Raw genomic sequence first — 20,900 nt, 5'->3', positions numbered from 1 at the left:
ATTATACCTCATCTTTTCTGCTCCTTAAATTACAGTCAAATTTATGTAAAATGACAATAATTATCTTTAACTAAATAAATAAATAACTCATTATATAAAATTTTATATCCATGACCAAAATGCAGTGGTTTTTACTGGAATAGATCTTATTAGTTCAAACTAATCCTGTAAAACAATTTAGCAAACGTTTCCATTACATCAACATGATGGAATAAAAAATAAAGAGTGTGCAGTGCAGCCTGGCGGCCTCCCCGTCTCCTCCTCGGCCTCCTCCTCCTCTTGCTTGGTATTTCACTCCTCCTCGGCCTCCGTTCGTGTCTGCCGTGTTTCGTTGTGTTCTTCTAGTTCAATTAAATGAAATATTTTACTTCATTTTCAAGCCGGATCGGGTCAATATTTATCTCACATATCTAAAGGTGGTTGAAAACATGGAGATGTTTCCAATTTAACATTTAAAAAAAAACTTCAAAAAAGACTAAATCTTTTGAAAATTACAAGTATAAAATGGAAAATAACTGTATTTTTATAAGAAAGCTATTTTCAGTTATTTCACAGTAGCTTTCGGTGCCCCAGCTACCAGAAAATGTATTTTTGTTTTTAACTTGTTTTGTTTTACGGTGTAGTGGTTCTTTATTCCAGAGATTACTAAACTGTCTAAATAAATATTGATCAAGGAGAGATTATTTAATTCATAATAAAGCATATTATCTACCTTTTCTAACTCTGATTTAAAGAGAAGCATTAAGAGAAAAGAAAGGTGATTCTATGGAATTTTTCGGAGTAAATAATGACGGAGCGTCTCACATGAAGAGAAACACTGACGGGTTTCTTTTCCTTGAAAAGCTTCTGTTTCACAAGCTGACCTGGTTGATGCTCGTCTTCTGAACACCTGACGGACCAATAAAAATGACGCCACCATATTTAATGACCGTCTCTGTAAATGTGGAGACGCCGGTCCCGGTCAGCCGCCTCATTTAACGGCCTGACGCCCGGTCATAAATACATCCCAGTCACACACGGTGAAATCATTAAAGGAAATGCTTCGGCCAGTTTTACAATCTCTCCACTGGTCTTATCTCATATAACAGGATCATAATCTGAACTCCACACTGAGGAGAGACAGAGGTTCAGCAGAACATAAAGTGACTGAATAGTTATTTTAATAGTAGATATATTAGAATAGTTAAATAGAAGGTGAAGGGACAAAAGAAGCAACTCTCCAGACTGCCAGACAGAAAAACTTAATCAACCTTTTAAATATTAAAGTCTATGTGGTTTCAGAGATCTTAACGGCTGCGGATGTTATTTAAACTGGTTTTACGTGTTATTTTGTGGACAAGCTGAATCATTTTAATAGATTTTAATGAGATGAAAACTGAATATTCCAGCAGAAAAGTGATTAACACTGGGTAGCTTTGATAACCAATTAGCTGGAGTTTGTTTTATTTAATATACTTCTGTGGCTTTCAGTGTATTAATGAGAGTTAATCTTATATCCTCGCTGTCGTCAATTAGGCAACAGAAGATGCAGAATTCTGAAGGTTTGAGAGTTAATGTGAGCCCGCAGACTGGTGGAGTCTCGGCGCTTTGGACGTCTGTGGTCGTGGATGTTCACATTTCAGGATCAGGACGCGACAGACATCCAGCATCCTGGCCAACGAAACGGCGGCGCTGCGCTCGTCATGTGAGCAGAGAGGAGACGGAGCGCCGCGAGCAGGGAGGCTGGAGACGGCGTTCTGCATTTCAATTCAGTCACTGAACGAGAACACGGCGCGCTGGAGCTTTTGTGTGTGCAATACTCAGAGTGTGTGTGTGTGTGTGTGTGTGTGTGTGTGTGTGTGTGTGCGTAGCCTTGATTGCCATCAACAACAGACACACTGTTGGTCCTTGTCAGGATCGGGCGCTCGCTGCTCGCCAGAGTGTTTTGCATATTTTTCAAAGGGCCCTAATCAAAAGAATCCAGAAAGCTGAGGGGGACGGCGCCACGCTTTCTGTCAGCACGAGCACATCGGCTTTTATGAAGCATTCTCTCACGCCGCGGTTTACACACGCTGTTTATGATACGCTGTTGACACTAAACACAAGTGGCTGTAAAGGAAGAAAGAGAGCTCCGCCTACATCTCCTGCTGCGGAGGTGAGCTGCTCGCCAGCCTGAGCGAGCTGATCAGATCGTGATGCACCTTCCAGTCTCTCTCCACATGAACCCGTGCTTGTAGGGAAATCCACGGAAACAGCAACACACACCGTTCAGCCAGAGGACAGGTTAGCGATTAGAAGACAGGAGGGCCGTTTAAAAGACACAAATAAAACTACTTCCAAGGTGGAGTGGAAGGAAATGACTCACTGAACACACATCCGGGACAGTCTGTGTGAGAGGAAGACTGGATTTAGGGTCAGGGTGGAGGGTTCAGAGGAAAACTGCAGAGCAACAGGAAGTCCCAGGAAGGAGAGAAAGCTGCAGGCGTGGTCTAACAGCTGACTGATCCACAATCAGAGCTGTGCCATAAGCTCAGAATTCACCGTACTGTGTGTGCTTCACAGCGCATGATTCCTGTGTTTATGCAGTATTCTCCTGCACTGGATGAAGGAGTTTATCAAATATTTATGTCTCACTAACATGCACGACAACAGGAAGTGATATCAGGAGTTTAATAAGTCAGCAGACGGTGCTGAGTGCAGCTATTTGAGCCGTCACACAGGAACAGTTTGTGTGTTAATAAACCCCGACGACCAGTCCCACCTGTGGTTGAACCTCGAAACTTGTTTGCAGGTGCTTTAATATTCAACGTTTTGTGGAGAACCTGCTGCAGCAAAGAAGATGGTGTTAACTGCAGAACGAGGCAGTGAGTAGAGAGAGAGAACTGTACATTTAAAGTGCATAAAAACATAAACGTGGGGGTCAGAGGGGTCGCAGGGGTCAGCCGATTTCCAGACTCATTATCACTCCTCAAACCAGCAAACGTGAACCAGTCAAGAGACCGTCCTGATGTCCCTCCAGGCTCCTCAGCCGCAGTCCAACATGGCACCCCCGGTCTCAGCCCACCGCCCCGGTCAGCTCTGCCTGCCTGGTCGACTGTCCACGCTGGACGTGTCCTCGGCCGGGGGACAGGCAGGCCTCGGCCACCTCCGCGCAGAGCCGCCGCTCCCGTTACACACACGAGGTGAGGAGCCGGCAGCGCCTCTAATAAGATGTGATTTTATTAGCTAACAAGCCCGCCGCTGCAGCCGTGTGTTTGCTCATTAAATTATTCAGTGTTATTGTGGCGGCGGTCCACGGGGACGGCCTCTGCTTGGAGGACGCATCAGTGCTTCAGAGACTTTCCCGCACAGACATTTGGATAATTAGCCACCATTAGACATGTATTTCACAGCAGGAGACAATAATTACCCAAACAGTGAGTATTTTGTCTTTTTTTCCCCTCCTCGGGTCTGAGTGGCGATTACGATGCCTGTGCACATCATCCGTGGGCGTGTCGCCATGAATCAAGCGGCCTGATGATAAGTCTGGTCAAAACACTCCATCCATCATCACGGGCCGGCTGTGTGGACGGAATATGTTTACTCAGCGGAGGACAAATGTCCTCTGCATCTGCCCGCGCTCATCAATCTTCAATAAAAACAGAGCAGAGCGAATCAGCGCCGCCGTTCTGCCCAACAGCAGCGAGCTACACACAGTGAAGGAACTGCTCCGACGTCTTCCATTAATGGCTGTTCATCAGCTTTTAATAACACCGTCGGGGCGATGGGGCTGGAGATCACCGGGATTACCTCCAAACAGCAGACCGCTTCCCAGCTCCAACCTGACGGAAGCCTCTCAGTGTGGGAACAGCATGTTCTACCTGGGTGTTACATCAGACACCGCAGGGCAGGGAGGCCGCCAGAGACCAGGGAGACCAGGACACATCAGTGCTTTCAAATCTGCTCTGCTGTACCTGGTGATGATCAGTGATAAGAACCGTATCACAACTGCAACAGAGTATTGTTTATGAATAACGTTTTTCCAGTTAGCGTAACGCTGTAGTCTGAGTTGTTCTTGAAGTAGTGTTTGAGTGCTGGTTTTCCTTTGTACTGAACAGTGACAGTGTTGGGTAATGATATATTTTAATCAATGAGATTTGGAAATAAAATAACTACAGCCTGTACTGTAATAATACATCGAATTAACTGTATTCCTCTTCATTAAAACACTTTCTTTTTTTAATTCTTGAGGTTTTTGCGATGATCACAGCACTGGTTAGCTGATAAAGGCCAGCTGTGTAGCCATCAGAGATACTGATAAAAAAAGCTCAGTGTGACTCCATCGTTCAGCTCGTCAGGCCTGCTAGAAACGCCGCTGCGCCTCAAGTTTCCCTCCAGCGCTGCAGGAGCAGGACTTCAGGCTGACTGCAGGCGTCAGGGTGGACTCTGTTATTCACAGTAAAGAGCAGCTTGACTGCGGGGTCAAAGGGCGGCCGGGCTGAAGGCTTTCCGGGGAGCCGGAGCCGGCAGCTCTTTGTAGAATCTGGATGAGTTGCATCCGAAGCAGGAAGTGAAAACACCGCCAAACGATCAATACATCAAGCTTTGTTAGCCCGAAAGAAAGAAACGCCAACCGTTAGAGAATCAACTCCGCCAAGAACAAAAGGCTGAGGAGAGACGGAGGAGGAGACGAGACGCGTCTGCAAACAACAACAGACGAGAGTGAAGTGGATCGAACCCGGAGGAAGACACGTGATCGCTGAGCGCTGACTCAGCCGGTCCGACGGTTCAGCGTCTGGATGCAGACTGGACGGAGGGAGGTGAACCAAACGCTGAGAGAGAGAGAGAGAGAGAGAGAGAGAGAGAGAGAGAGAGAGAGAGAGAGAGAGAGAGAGAGAGAGAGAGAGAGGGAGAGAGAGAGAGAGAGCCCGAGCGAGAGCGAGAGGGAGGGAGAACCTAACACAGCCTCGTCTTTCCGGTAGTCATTTGACAGAGTGACGTGTTCTGAAATTGACAGCAATCAGTCAGAAAGTCTTCTTGTCTTTTCCAGTTATGAAAGTTGTCAGACATGAAAATCTTGTAAGTTTCTCCGTTTTAACAGTGAAAGAAGAAGAGGATATTCTGAGGCTCAAAATGGTTTGAACACCGAAGGGAAGGTGAGAAGCGAGGCTCTGAGTCTGGCAGCTCGCTGGCAGGCGGTCGTGAAGGAAATGGAACTTTTCCTCCCGTTGAATCAGTGTGTTCTGCAATGTTCAGAGCACAGGTTGGATTTTCTTCTTCAGTTTACAGTAGATACATCTGTGGGATTCTACACCTAGGTCATGGGGTTATGTCTGCATTAAGGAGAGCTCCAGGATTCACTGATACCCTTCAGGACGTTCATGTTAAGCCCTCCAAGTCTTCAAGTCTTCAATATTAATCCATGAATGTGTTTGATGCTGTTAAGTAAAATTCTAATAAGATTCATGAAAGTGTCTCTGAAGGACAGACTGAAAAAAATCTACTTTTCTTCTCCATCCTTTAATAAAAAAGTTAAATTGAAAACAGGAATTGGTTCTAATATCTACAATCCTCCCTCAGTATTGGCTTTTGCGTCATGCAGTGATGCTTCCATGTTGCTGGGACTCACCGATGCTTGTCTCTGTCTCTGCTGGTCTCTGGGTTCTGTCTCTCTTCTCCCTGTCTCCTTCCTGTCTCCTCCTTCCTCCTCCCGCCAGTAAAACTGGACTTCTGAGATTTCCTGAATCTGCAGCCACTGGATGACTGTCCTGCTTCCTCTCAGCCTGTTAGTCCCTCTGTCTGTCCTCTAGCCCTCAACCAGGAAAACAAAACACAAGCTACGATTCCAGCATGGCGTCATTGCTTCTGCACATTTGTCAGCTCATGCTAATATTCCTATAAAATGTGTGTGTGTGCGCCTGAACAGCCAACACACTCTGCATTCAGCCTGTGTGTGTGTGTCGCCCTGTACGAACAGCCACCTTCTCCGTAAAGCTGGAACGAATGGAAGCGGCAGCGTCTGACCTGAGGCGATAAATTACAGCTGCACGGGGACCTCAGCGCAGATCTGATGATTAACAAGCACATATGCTGCTTCTTCCACCAACTGTTGTTTTTATCAGTCTTTACAGTGAAATGATAAAGAGACTGAGCACATATCACCGCCGCAGCGCTTTGGTGTGAACACCAAACACACGTAAACATATTAATCACAACTGCTGCCCCTGTGTGCGAACGCTACCTGTGAATGTGAATGTGAGTGTGTGTGTTTGTGTGTGTGTGTGTGTGTTTTCTGCACAGATGGATGGAAATGAAGCGTAAGAGGAGGAAAAAGAGGAGGAATCTTAAATCTAGTGGCTGGGAGATCGAGGAAGCGACGCCTGAAGTAGGCGAGTTTTCAGACGTGGCTGGATTAATGCAACATCCTGGACACGCAGCGGGGACTGCAGGAGATCCTGCCCTGAGGGGATTACAGAGGAGGGGCCGGGCAGGGCCAACTTGTCACGATTCCACGGTTCCAGGCTATTACACAAGCAAAATGTACAGCTGCATTTAATGCCGTGGTGGCTCGAGCCTCACAGCAAGACGACCCTGGGTTTGAATCCAGGCTGGCTGGAAAGGCCTGGTCTACATGTGGAGGTAAATTAGAGGGGGAGAGTCCTACAGGTGATACGCCGATGACAAACTGAGTTGTGGATCCTGTGATCCTGCAGTACGAGGTGCCGGAAGGTCACAGACGTCTGGGGCAGCCGGGGTCTAGCAGGCAGGTCGGCCTCACTGAGAATCCCCGGAAGCTTCGGCTCAGTAAAACACAAATACACACAGTGAACTCCTGCCCTGTGGCGTCAGGAGTAAATACGCAATAAGCAAGACGAGGAGGATGAATGCGTTAATCTCAGCTGAACTGAACTGTGTATTGACAGGCAGGAACTTCTGGTTTGTCTTGTTTTGAAATAAGAATGTGTCGTTCTAACTGGGAGAGCTTGACCGGAGACCGGGCTGCAGGGGATTTAGGGATAACCACTCGTTACTCACCTTGAAGAAGGTCATGGTGGCGCCGTCTTCCACCACTCCGTACTCGATCTTGGTCTGCTTGGCCAGGTCGTCGGCGGAGTCGATGGGCGACTCCATCCTCTCCACGGTGAGGAAGGCCGCCAGGTTGGCGGTGTAGGAGGAGATGATGATGAGCGTGAAAAACCACCAGATTCCTCCTACAATTCTGGTGGAGAGGGCTTTCGGCATGAGCTCAGATCCTGAACGGGAGGAGCAGAGGGGGGGTTAGACCTGGAGCTGGGCTGAGGCTGGAGGAAGAGGGTAGAACCCGGGTCGGGTGGGACCAGGCCAGAGCGGGCCGGTTCTCAGTCAGACTCAAACACAGAGTGGACAGAGTGGACAGAGTGGACAGAGTGGACGGTCTTCACAGTTCTCGCGCTCACTGTTTGTTTCTGCTAAACAGCTCAGATGTTTTGTAGCCTGGTTTATTTTCAGTCTCAGGTTTCTTTCACGCCAGCGCTGCTCGGTCCAGACCACAGTTTGCTTCAGGGATTGTCCACATTCTGAGAGTTTTCACAACTTCATTTGGTTTGCTTTGCTTTCAGACTCTACTTCAGGGATCAGACCAAACTCCTGGACGACGTCCTGCAGTTACAACAGCTGCTGGTTTGGGGGCGCTGTCGCCCAAAACGGACACTGACCAGAGAGGAAGTAAAGCCTGACGAAGAAGAAACCCGGCTCATTGACTGGTCTGGACCAAAACAGAAGTCCCATCCTGCTAGCTAGCAGCTAACAGCTAGCAGCTAGCCACTAACAGCTAGCAGTTAGCAGCTAGCAGCTAACTGCTAGCAGCTAGCCATAATATCTGGTGTTCTGATCGTCTATCAAGGAGCTCCTGCTCTTCCTCAACGCTCCACAGCTGACCTCTGACCTCCGGACATTTTCAACTCTTTCTTTGTGGGTCTACTTCCTGTAACTAACGCTGTTGGCTTCATTTTTTTGTTACCCACAATGCATTGCACTCTACATCATGTCCTCTCACTGAACCCACTCGAAAGTCTGATTGCAAGGGAACCAAAACCTCAAGAGGACCAGAGTTCATCAGTTTGATCCGGATCAGGGTTCAGGGAGCTTTCGACTTCAACAGGAAGTCCCTGAAGGGAACTCTGGTCTGGATCAAGCCGGGCTGGTGTGAAACTCCCTGAAACTCCCTGAGAGATCAGAGCAACCAGTGAATCACAAGATCTGACCATGTGGACTAATAGGTGGTCCTCTGACTGAAACTGGGACAGTCAGCCTGAATCCTCTCAGAACACGCTCGGCGTATTGACAGTCACAAAGACGAGTCACAGTAAGGTTTGTGTAAGACTAGCAGTATTCTCCATTGCTATAAAAAAGTAGTTTGACTGCAGCAGTCAGCATGTGCTCCACCCTGCTGCTTGGAGACGCAGGATCCATGCAGGAAGCAGGTGACGTGCATGGCAGTAACACTGGCGGTGCTGAGGACTAAACGCCTTTGCAGCTGAACAAAATTCATGTCGATGTGAACAGAAACAGAAGTGTTTCAGGAATAACAATGGTCTAATGACCTCAGTGCTAATATTATGTGAAAGTATAAAATAAACATAGAAACCTTCTGGCAAATGTCCTTGATTGTTTCCACTAAAAGTAAGTCATGCAGAATCAGCAGCCTAAACATTCACAAAACACTGGTTTTGCTGTAATAAAAAAGTAATTGGTTGAAACAGTCATCGCTACCAAAAGGAGCAAATTTAAACTGAAATGAAAGCAGGGTGTTATTTTCTTCTGAAATTATAGGACAAACAGAGAAGAGAGAAAAACCTGAAAGTAATCATCTGTGTTACTGCTGTGAAAAATCCTATTAAGCAGAAGAATTTTAGAAGTGCTGCTATTAAGGCTGATTCTGCGAACATTATCACTCTTCACTGGTTCCCTGCCTGGGATGGACTGAATACTTTCTCTGACATTTATGTCGAGATTCAACAGCTGATCTATAAGGGTCGTGGTGGCTTTATTATTATTATAAATCTAATCCTAATGCTGAACGATAAACCCAAACCCTACACGTGTCCCTGAACCTAAACCCAAACACTAACCCAAAACCCCAAAGAGAAACTAAAACCCAAACTTTAGACCCGAACCCTAAACCTCACCAATAATCCACAACTCTAACCACAAACAATAAACCTGAATCCAAACTCTAACAGAAAGTCTGACTCTAAACCCGACACCGGAACCCCGGCCCTGACCCTGGCCCGAGTCTCTCCTGGACGGTTTATCTCCCTGCTCCGCCACTACTAATGAGACGAGACACCATGGAGTTCCTTTCCCTTTCCCAAGAACGACCACTGCTGGTTTTATCAACACTCATCAGATACATTAAAGGAAATCTTGTCAGTGTTTAAAGTCTCTGGACTCAGATCGTCAAAACTCTGTAGCTGATGTCCTATTCATGGAGAGAGAGAAAAATAACACAGCATGGAATCAGACAGTTGTTTGTCAGTTGCTGATGTTGGAGAAGTACACCATGGCCGTGTCGGACTGTGATGAAACTTTGTTCTGTTTGAAAACGTTACCTGCTGAATGCTTCAAACAGTCATGAAGGACGGATTAGCTGGTTTTAAATGAAGCTGATTCGTTAAATTTGTGTAGAAGCTTTTGAAAGATTGTACACCCAAAAAAAAAAGTCTCTGCTGACTTCTGTTTGCATTCAGAGTCCGATCTGTGACCGAGGAGGCTGAGAACACACTTGACCTCATCCACATGCAGTGGCTTCTCCCTCACACTGCCATCTTTGGGGAGGTCAGCCTTCAGTGCCCATCCTTTCAGCGAGAACAGACGTGGATCGTGAGCGGAGCGGGGAGGAACATGCCAGTGGGTGGCTGGACCGTTGTCTGAGTGAAAGGAGGCGGGCCGGGTCACACCAGGACTGCTCTCCTGAAGAGGCTTAAGCAATTGAAAGCGGGGATTTCTGCACACTCACTCGGAGGGGGGAGCTGATAAAGAGTCGGAGCGATAGGAGGTTAAGAACTCCCTTTGTGAGCGCCTCAATCTGCACTCTCACTTTTCATCAAACTTTCCTTCTCTCTCGCGGTCCCCAGAGTCAGCTGTCTCGTAGAAAGAGAGCATGCTGGGCCAAGACATGACAGCCGACGGCGGAGCGAGGCCGCTGCTATAGATACTACAGCGCAGAACCGAGGGCGGGCTGGAGGTGCTTCACGCTCCCCTCAGGAGCGTCGGCGGTCCGGGCCGCGTCAGCCACGGCGAGCGCCCTGGGGCGCCGCACCTCTATGAAAAGAACTCAGCTTTCATCTCATGTCATATTCGCTCTGCGTACGAGAAGAGAAGCCAAAAAGTCCCAAAATAAAAAAGAAAGACTCCACGTTCTGCAGATTTGCCCTGTTTGATAACCGTATGAAGATTTCTCTTTACACCCAGACTCTGCAGTCCCGTCTGGAAAAGCTTGACGTTCTGATTAAAAGTTGCCGTTTTTCCGGACATCTCTCTGTGGTGTCCGCTGTTCAGGGCTGATCTCTGGCCCCGTTTAGACGACAATGCTTTCTTCCTGTTGTTTCAGAAAAGGTTCACAATTTACAGGGAAACGTTTTGTAAATGTCTGTTCACACAAAAACCGATGCCGTGTGAACGGACTCCATAACACAACAGAGCGTATTCACTTAGAAAGCATCATTATGGTAGTGCAGCCGCTCCGTTTTAAAGGCCATTTTGCACCGGCTGAGGAACGATCTGGAACGCATTCAAGCACCGATATAAGGCCGTAGATATGTACTAGCTATTAGCATTAGCCCCCATTGTAATAAAGTGCAGTATTTTCACTGAGTGCATTCTACTTGAGGCTTGACGTGTCCCGCTGCTGCAGCAGAATCAGTGATCCAACACTCAGCAGTATCGGCCCCTGGCCTGGCTCGCTCACCACAGCGTTTTCGGTGTTTCTGTGAAAACTTACGTTGTTTAAAAGCAAAACTTTTCTGAAATGAAAATGCAAAAACAAAGTGTTTTCTCTTGAAACACTGACATGTAAACGGGGCCAAAGTGTGTTTTAGTTTCCGTTGGTTTAGCAGTGTGGACGAAGTGGGTTAAAGTGAAGACTGAAGTTCCTCAGAGCAGCCCTGAGTTCGCCGGCCTGCCGCCATCGCTCCGGCCCGGTGGAGCTCCAGGCTGGAGCGCAGCGTTTCACTCTTACTCAGTGATGAAGGATCACATTTAGAAAGATTCTACCTTTTCAGTCTTGCATTGACTTACATGTTGACATTTTCCATATGTCTTGCGATTAATGAAATGTGAGCACACTGATGATATCAGTACTGTAATAATCTGGTTTGTGGACCTCAGTCAGACAGACATGAAGGGGAGCTTCATGTCCATCAGTGGACCGTCAGCCGTCCTGGAGGATAATCACGTTTAGTCCGCTGTCGTTAAAGACCGGATCCTCCTCTGCAATTAGGTGAAAACAGAGAAGTGCTGATGACGGCATTAGCAAGCTCCTAAAACAGCAACAAGTGAATTAAAACGCCAGACCTCTTCATTCAACTTGAAATCCAAAGTTTCCCCGAGTCAGCAGTAATAATCCTCACCTTTCCTAACGCAGTGGAATCACTGAACAGTCAGCTGCAGCGCTTCACCTGCTCGCCTCCACAGCTGCTCTAAGAGAAGCCTGAATGATTGCAGAGCTCATGAAAGGTCCGATTTCTGACCTACATGCTTCCTCTAGCTTAATGATGAATTATATATCAGCGTTGCACGCTGTATGAATTATTACATGAGGCCTGACAGATTTATGCAGCTATATTGGAAACATTGACTCTGGGTCAGCCTCCAGCATGTATCAATCAGCACTGCTGACGTCTTTCATTCCACCGATGTTTTCCTAAACTGTACAGTCAGCCATTTACAGCAGGAACCGGCATCCTCGTTCCCATGCTTATTATCTGGAACGACAGCCGACGGGCTGAACCGTGTTCAGCATGAATCCTCGTTTACGGGCGTCGTGTGAATCTTTCGCGATGGAAACCTGAATTTAAAGGTGAATTAACTGGTTCCACTAACAGGAGGATGCTCGCTGAGCCGCAGAGACACAGAATTCACTGCGTACCACACTAAATCATGAGCCCGACATGAATTGATTTGCTGTTTGCACAGTCAGGCTCGGCTTAAGTCAATTAAAATTAGTGATAAATGGTAGTTTGCAAGAACTTGCAATCTAGTAGCAGAGCGAGAGCAAAACACGATCTGCAGGAAACAGCAGAGTGTGTGAGACTGCAGTCCTTCATGAGCTGGATCGCCTGGTGTTCATGTGATGCAGGATTTTCCACAGCAGCTGTAGTACGTTGACTGAGCCATGAGGACAAAAGGAACCAAAAATAAGAGAGACATGAGGTGAGGGTGACTGTTCCAAAGCAGTCAGACTGGTGCAGCGTTCTGGTATGTTGGGCATCATGCAGACTTTGCTTCCTCTTTGGTCGCATGCTACATGCTAAATGCTAAATGCTAAATGCTACACTCTGGCCAGATCAATATGCGCTGCTGGTACATTCAGGCTTCAGGTGAAGTGATCCACACTGTCAGCAGACACGTCCAGCAGCCGTCCACTCTGCCCGTCCTCCACACCACACGGCTCCAGGTGACGGGAAATCACACACGTCGGGCTTAACGACAGCTGACGGTCTCTGACTCGCGAACGGCGCAGGTTCAGAGGTGGAACGAGCTTCCTGTCCGGTTCCACCTCCGAACCCTGAGCAGAAGCCAAGGAGCAATCCCGCCCAGAGAGCGGAGTCGAACCCAAACAGAGCCTGGCTGGGGCTGACTGTCATGTACCCAAGGTAACGTCAGGACCACGCAGCACGGCCCACGCTTTCCTGGGGGGCGGGGCAGGCCACTGGGCACGGGGAGCCTCTCTGCAGTGTAGACCGGCACGGTCCCGTCCGGTCCCGTCCGGACCCTCAGCCACATCTTCTCAACTGGTCACCCCCCCCCACATCCACGTCCAGCTGCTACCACTGCAGGCAGACGACGCCCGGCGTCTGCAGCGTCTTATCGGTAGAGCACCACCAGATCAGTCTTCATTTTCTTTAAGAAGGTTTAATTCCTCACAGCTTATGAGCAAATGAATCGACATGTGTGAAAAGGTTAGGAGCTGTTCAGGAGAATTAGTGAGCAGCCGTGGAAGGCTGCGTCCAGGAGCCGACGTCAGACGTCTTCACGGCTTCAGGGTCACTTCACACAGATCATTCCCCACCTCCCTCCTCTTCAGCCAAACTACGCAAACTGCCTCCTGTGTCTGGGTTTTTAAATGAGGATTTTTCTTCATCGTTCTAACAAAATAAATCCAGCTTTACTCAGATCATTTCAGAAAACAGACCAGCCGACTGTTAGCTTAGCCGCTGCCCAACTAGCGAAGCGGGTTTGAATAATTCATTTATACTCAAACATCGCCAGGCTCGATGTGAACTTCCTGGACGGTGGGAAAGAGGCTAAACGCTGAGCAGACGTTCAGTCTGCCGTTAACGTTCGGTTTTGTCTCGTTCTGTCTGAAGATGGCGAGTTGAGAAGATGTGGCGTCGGTTTGGCGGGAGGGACCAGGACCAGGAGTGAGCCGCCGACTCCACTAACTCCTCCATCCGCACCGCCTCACGTCACTCAGGGTGGGGGTCACTCACCTGATCCGTCGGCTGTGGGGGGAGGGGGGTGCAGGGAGAAGAGGGGCATGCATTCATTCACTGGTTCATTCATTCATCGCATGGCTCCAAACCCCACTCAGCCCCTCCCGCTGGATTCCCCCCTGAAGCGTCCAGCTACATGCACAGAGGCGCCCCCATGCACAGTCATGGGCCTGGCTTTCAAAGAGCAAAGGCTGCCCCCCCAGCAAAAGAGTGGGACCCCTGCTGGCAGAGAGAGGGAGGTGCAGGCAGAGGCGTCTACCTTGCTGCATGAGAGCTCCAACTCCGAACCAGAAACTATTTAGCAGGGTGAAATTGTTTTCCACTACATCCGAGTCGGGGTTGCACGGGTGGGGGTTATACCACTCGTAGGGACTAAACCTGCGACAGTTGACAGAGAACACACACACACACACACACACACACACACACACACAGAGGTTTACTGCAGATGCACAAGCAAAAAGATACCAAGAGAGGCGGTCCTGCCTGGGGAGACAAGGGAGACAAAGCAAAGGTTAGTGAGTCGTCCCGAACCAGCCAGCGTCAGTCTGCCTCTCCGTGCACGCCCTGGATTACCGCGCTGTTAATCGGATGAGGAAATTAGAAGTTTATTACATGAATTATGACAGCATTGATTAGGATTGCGGTGCTCAGAATTCCATTATTCGGGCTAAAGCCTAAAGAAAAGCGGCTGCTCATCTGGATTTCTCCTGTGTGTTTTTTCAATTTGAATAATAACGCTCAGTGGTCGGGGGAGTGGGCTCGAATTAGCGCCACTCATAATCCAAAAGTGGCTCCTCGTGTGGGCGTGCTCATATCAAAGGCAATTCCCTCAGTAATTTAATCGATGGCTTCTGAAAATAACTCCATTGTCAGCCGAGAAAAGAACTAATAATCCTTATAATCTTGGAGGAGCATTAATATTCAGCAGATCAAACGCTTCGCTCCCGTCGTGCCCACGCCGGCCCCGGCGCCGCCGCTCGCTCAGCGCTCCTCAAGCAGAGAGATTTCTCATTTATTCATGTTAAATAAAAGTGACATTACATTAGTGAAGGTTGATTGGTCTACAATTAAGCATCCTGACCTGATTTGGTTTGTGGCGGAGCGGCGGCGGCGACCAGGGGCCCCATCTTGACTCAAGCTGTTTAACAGACACAAGGGTTTGACTAATCAAATTGAAATGCATAATGTAGACTTGTCCCAGAGCACTGGGATTTTTTTTTTTTTTTTTAACTCAGCTGGAAGTCAAAAACTAATAACCAGGAGTGGATGTACTGTCTGCACGGAGCGAAGCGGGGACGGTTTTAAGCGACGGGGGTTTTAATGGGCCGTCCTCCGGGTGGAGTGCAGCGGTGCCGGGTGAGGACTGCGATACAGGACGCTATATGAAGATGTATGGCGGTATCGATGAAACGACAGCATCATAACTGCACCTTGTCATTGACTAATGGGCTTTGCCATTATAATGTGGTTAGCGCTGGCGTTCCTTCTCACCCCTACAACACTCGGGAGGATATTGCAGAGTGTAGCTCAAGGACCTCTGAACGTCCGCCTGATTTGCGCTCCCGGAGAATCCTTGGCCTTAAATCAATCTGTCCGCTCGCTCAATTCGCCCCCAGATTTGCTTGCTTGTCAATTTGCCACGCCAAATTGAGTTGGGCTGAACTGCGACCTTGCAGGAGTGAATACGTGTGTGTGACCCCCGCCCCCCCCCACCACGGACGCCCTCCCAGTGAGTCTGGTCCGATCACGTCGCCAAAAGCCAATTACCGTCCGCCATGAACATGGATGAGCTCCGCTGTCATCGGCGCGGTGCCGCCGCCGCCGCCGCCGGACGGGTCGGAGGGAGGAATGCTAAACCGGCGCCGCGTACAGGAGGCAGCGCAGCTTAACCTGCCTCTCCGCGCAGCGCCGCCGCCGCGCCCGCTCGCTGTCGCTCTGATCCAATTACCCTGCCCTTACATTATCTCAGGTCATCTGCGCTGGAGAGGGAGAAACTTTGAGCAAGGTCAGAGCGGAGATAAGGGGGGGGGGGGGGGGGGGGGGGGGGGGGCAGCAGCACAGAGACAATGCCAGGCTTTTATCTGGGGACGGAGGGCAGGGTCGTCCTGCACAAAACTCCAGGGATGATCGCCGCGATAACGCCAATGTCAGGGGAGACGAACGCCGCCGCTCAGTCACACACCTGCTGTCGTCGCAGCGGCGCCGCGGGCCGTGATGAGGAGAGAGGGCGGAGTGGAAAAGTCAATTAATGACAAAACAAGACAGAGCGCCGACGTTCGTGCATGAAAGATGAATCAACTGCTTCCTGCTGAATTCTGATGCAGACGTTCACTGATATCATCCCTCCTTCTGTTTATCTTTTCCTTTTGGAAGTTCACAGCGTTCCGCCATGTCTGTCGACACGTGACGGAGCGACCGGACTGACGGGTTTTGTCTGGTCTGTAGTGAAGCTCTGTTGAGGGGAATCACTGACCCCTTCTGACGAAAACGACCATGAGAGAGAGGAAGACATGGATTTACGAGGAATAACCCCGGCTTCATGCGGATGTGGATGAGCCTAGCGTCAATCAGCTGTTAGCTTAGCGACCGGCGTCGGGCTGCTGTTAGCTCAGCCACCATAACCAGTCGGGTTTTGAAGCACGCCATCTCTTCCTGGACGGTGGAGAAGAGATAAGAACGCTGTGGCTCATGGATGCAGCGGGGCAGGAAGTCACCCCGGGGTGGGAGAAGTGGAGCGCCCCGCGCTGCTGCCGCCATTAGTGTGTGAGTGTGAGTGTGTGTGTGTGTGTGTGTGTGTGTGTGTGTGTGTGTGTGTGTGAAAGGGTGAATGTGCTATAAAAGTGAATTCTAGTCAGTGCAGCGTTTTCACACAACGTGACCTTAAAGCCAGAGATTAAAGCTTATTTCTTGTGCAGCGCTCAGACTGATGAAAGAAGACATGTAAAGGCAGGTATCTGAGTAACCACAGGCACGTGAGTCCTGCCACCAGGCGCGTTAGCAGCGGAGGTCCACGTAGATTCAAAGGCTACTGCGCTGTTACCAAGCTAACACCACATTCACACTGAGCTGTTATTTAAAGAGAAACAGCTCTGAATGGATGGATGGACGGATGTGTTCTGAAACTTTCTTTATTGTTTGTTTCCAGGATTTAATTCTACAAAGGCCTGAGAATAAGTCTTGTGATTTCCATCCAGCAGGCAGCAGATCTGTGGCACTTTTAAGAACGGGATTGTGAGAGACAGACGTTGCCTTTAATATGAGCACGGAGGACGCAGGATGACGTGAAGGAACATCTGCTGGGCACAAACAGAGACGCAATCTGATTTAGGAAGAGATCTGCGAGAATAACATGTCAATGATGTGAGGAGTAATTTGTGTTTTTTGAGGAAGATGAGGCGTATTCTGCATGAGAGAGATTCTCCACGATTAGCTCTCCAAAAAGTTTTCTCTGAAACACCAAGACGTGAGGCGGAGGGAACGCCGCTGTGTGGTTTCAGCTGTCGTTAAAGCAGAGAGCATCCTGGGAGGAGCGATCAGGTCCTGCTGTCCACAATCCCCCACACACACCGCCAGCCACACAAGCATACAGAGATACAATGAATGTACACACACACACACACACACACACACACACACACACACACACACACACACACACACACACACACACACACACACACACACACACACACACACACACACACACACACACACACACACAGTAAACACTGAAGGCCTGGCCTGCTGAGGTCGTATGTAGACTCTGGGTCATATTTGGTCTCACAAACTTTGGTGAAATGTGTGAAAAGCAGCGTGTGAGGAGGAGGCGGGGCTACTGCACCGCTGGACCAGCAGGGCTTCGGACCGCCGCAGGAGGGTCAGACACACACTCGTCCTGGAGAGGCTGAATCTCTGTAGCTTTACGCAGAAAACAACTCTCTGGTCTGAGAAGCATCTTAATGCTACAGTCCGGCTAAAGCAATGCTAACCATGCTAATGATATTGCAGCTAGCGCTAAAAGCTGGAATGAAAACATCTACAGACAGATTCTCAACACAAGGGCGTACTGCCTTCTGACCAGACAGCACATGATCACCTGATGCCAGCTGGGAATGCAGGAACCCAACAAGTCGCTGGATTTAATCCAGGAAGTCCAGAACGTCACTGCTCCAGGGCTTCATGGTGTTCACTGCTTCACAGAGTGACTTTACTTCATTCTCAACGCTGATTGAAAGCCACAGCGCCCTGTTGTAAACATCAGCTGACGTCCTCACGATGCGGCTGAACGCCGTCTGATCTACCGCCCTGATGCTGCAGTGCCGATGAGCTGAAGCCTCCACATCTCCTCCTCGCAGCTCCATTTCATGAAAGCCGGTGAGACCGTCTGACGGCAGGCGTGGCGGCAGGCCGGCATGCTGCGGCGTGTCCGGGACAGGAGGGGTCACGGTGTGGGGGGGGGCTTTATCCAACTTACCCAGACACGGACTGAGCGCCACTCAACACGGGGAGGTGCATATTCTGAGCCAACTTAGATGACAGTTGCTGCTTTGTGAAATTCTCTTGTGTGATCATATCGCCAGTAACATCGGAAGAAAAACACACGTGCGTTAACGGTAAGACTGCCGGGCCTCCCGGGAGTTTTACTGTTAACATCGGCTTTTCTTTCTCTTTCTCCTCCACCGTGCTTCAAAACAGAAACCGCCGGCGAACGAAGGGACGAGCCGGAGCTCCGCCTCTGCGAGCAGCGGGAGGAGCCGTCCTCAGAGGAATGTTCTGCTGGAGTCGGACTCAGACCGGAGGAGCTAAACTCTGGAGTCTGACTGACAAACTGCTGCTGCTCCCCGAGCATCCCGGAACTCACTTCCACACGCTTGTTTCAATGAAGCTTTTAAATTCTTTAAAACATCCATCCTGAGAGAGGAGAGAGCCTGACTGCTGGGAGTTGATGAGAAAACGCTCAAAAGATGGATAGTGCGCCTTTTCAGACGCTCCAGCACATCGAAACTATTTTATTGAACTTTTGGTATGAAACCATCCCTCAGTATGTCATGCCTGTTCAGCATTTCTACATTTTGGAACACTTATTGGCCTGAATCGCTGATTAGAACCTGAACCAGGGGTTCAAACACATTTCAGGTCAAAGGTCAAAGGCAGCTCAACCTCATCCTCAGAGGGCCGGACCGGTGAAATGGAGCCACGAATAACTTTAAATTCAATTTTTGCAAAAACAAAACAATTACTACCAAAAATCAATATGAAGGGGGGCCAAATATAAGGCCCAGGGGCCTTATATTTGACACCCCTGGATTAAACCCTTTTCAACCAGTAACTGTGTTGATTCAGAGCTCATCGTGTAACTTACATCCTTTTAAAATACTTTGAGCATCATAAGCTGACGTCTGTCTATCGTTCTTTCATTGATTGATTCATTCGTTCATCCATTCTTCCTCTGGAGTGTTCAAAGCATCTGATTCCCACAGGAGGGAATAAAGAGCGCTGCGTCTTCAGATAACTCCCTCCACGGTGAGCTTGACCTGAGAGCTTCCTACTCAGCTTTGGCTTCTGGGAACAGATTCGGAGCTTTTTCAGGTTCGTGTTGCAGAATTTAAAGCAATGAGAAGAGAAAGGTCAGGTGGGTCCAGGTCCACCCATACCTGCAGTCGTATCTCACCCCTGCTTGAAGCAGTGTGGACATGCTCTGAGACAAGCCCTGCACAGTGCTGGATCAGCTCAGATCCACCGGACGGGGAGAGCAGCGGCGAGGGCCGGGTCACGCTTTGAAGCAGGGCGAAGGAAGACGGAGGGAAGAGAAGCCAGACAGCCAGAGCTCTGAGACACTGGAGACAGTGAGGGGAAGGCAGGAGAGAGGGGCGGCAGCCGTCCACACGGAGCTGGACACATCTCCCACGCACACACACACACACACACGCACACACACATGCACGCACACACACGCAACCTTCCCGCAAGCACACCGGCCTGAACCGTCTGCGACGTCTCCATCTACGCTCCCGTGTGTTTTCCCAGTGTGTGTCCATGTGGCCTGTTGTGATGAGCGTGCACGGTGAGCGTGCACGGTGAGCGTGACGTTGGTTAGTGTCGGCACCGTGCACGAGCCGGAGCGGCAGTTACAGCGATGAGCCCGTCTGTTAGTGGTGCGATGGGCGAGGCTGAGCGATGGCCGTGTGTGTGTGTGTGTGTGTGTGTGTGTGTGTGTGTGTGTGTGTGTGTGTGTGTGTGTGTGTGTGTGTGTGTGTGTGTGTGTGTGTGTGTTGGGGAGTGACATGTTACCTGGCTATGACAAACAGCACACAACTGACACCCAAGTAAGCCAGCAGAATATACATCCAGATATCGGGCGAGAGGGGGTTGAGGAAGGAGAAGACCCCAGGGTTGGTCCCGTTGGGCTTGCGGTACAGAATACTTATACCCAGCGTCATGAAGGGCTTGGAGAAGTCGATCACCTTCTCGCGCACGTATGTGATGGCGAGGGGAGCCACTGCCAGATCAGCTCTCTGTCGACAGCAAGCATAAAAGAGAAGAGCGGCCGGCCGTAAGTTACGTGCACAGGAGGCGTTTAGAGGCAATCAAATTAAGAAAACAGGGTCTTTACACACTACAGAGTCTGTCCCGGGGCACTTAGCAGGAAATTTAATGTCCTCCTTCTCTTTCTCTGCCCCCAGCTATTAAATTCACCTTTTTCTCTCCTGAACCTAAATCAAAGCGTTGCTTTGCCTCCTGTTTTCTCCGTCTGCTGAGCTGATCGGGACAGCTCGGTTTCACAGAGGAAATGAGCACAAATAACATTAATGAAAGCTTTAAATTATGCATTCAGAACATGTGAAGTTAAAGGTTCCCACCAGACGTATTGTTTTTAATACAGCAGTTCATTGCCTTGTTGTTCTCTTGGTGATTCAGTCACAACATTAAAACGACGTTCTGACAAAATGAAGAGGAGGAGGAAGAGCGATGGAACACCCGAAACCTAACCAGCAGAGGAACTTCAACCAGCAGAGTCAGAACCATGTTCAGCTGATCCGTGGATCAGGAGGACTTCACTCTGAGAAACGAAGCATGCTAACATGCTAACACGCAGTGTAGCTAATCCAGCCGCTCCCTCTCTGCATGTACCGGTGTTAATTGAGCGGACCTTGCGTCTGCAGCTCGGGGTGAGTTTCATCCCGTGCGCCATGAAGGCGTCTCCGTTCCAGAGATACGGCGAGGTGATTTCACCGGCCGGCCCCG

General features: G+C 49.3%; 1 protein-coding gene across 4 annotated transcripts in view; it reads right to left on the bottom strand.

Moving 5' to 3' along the window:
- grik2 (glutamate receptor, ionotropic, kainate 2) overlaps positions 1-20,900 on the bottom strand; it is a 255,945-nt gene that overhangs the window by 64,939 nt on the left and 170,106 nt on the right. For all 4 annotated transcript variants that reach the window (XM_030101914.1, XM_030101916.1, XM_030101917.1 and 1 more), the window contains 3 exons: positions 19,947-20,170; positions 13,912-14,030; positions 6,994-7,211 (listed from right to left, as the gene is read on the bottom strand). In XM_030101914.1, coding sequence (XP_029957774.1) covers positions 6,994-7,211; positions 13,912-14,030; positions 19,947-20,170 — 561 coding nt within the window. The remainder of the gene's footprint in view (positions 1-6,993; positions 7,212-13,911; positions 14,031-19,946; positions 20,171-20,900) is intronic.

The sequence above is a fragment of the Salarias fasciatus genome, chromosome 11 (assembly GCF_902148845.1).
Source record: "Salarias fasciatus chromosome 11, fSalaFa1.1, whole genome shotgun sequence".
Lineage (NCBI taxonomy): Eukaryota > Metazoa > Chordata > Actinopteri > Blenniiformes > Blenniidae > Salarias > Salarias fasciatus.
This window is presented reverse-complemented; position numbering and strand designations above follow the sequence as displayed.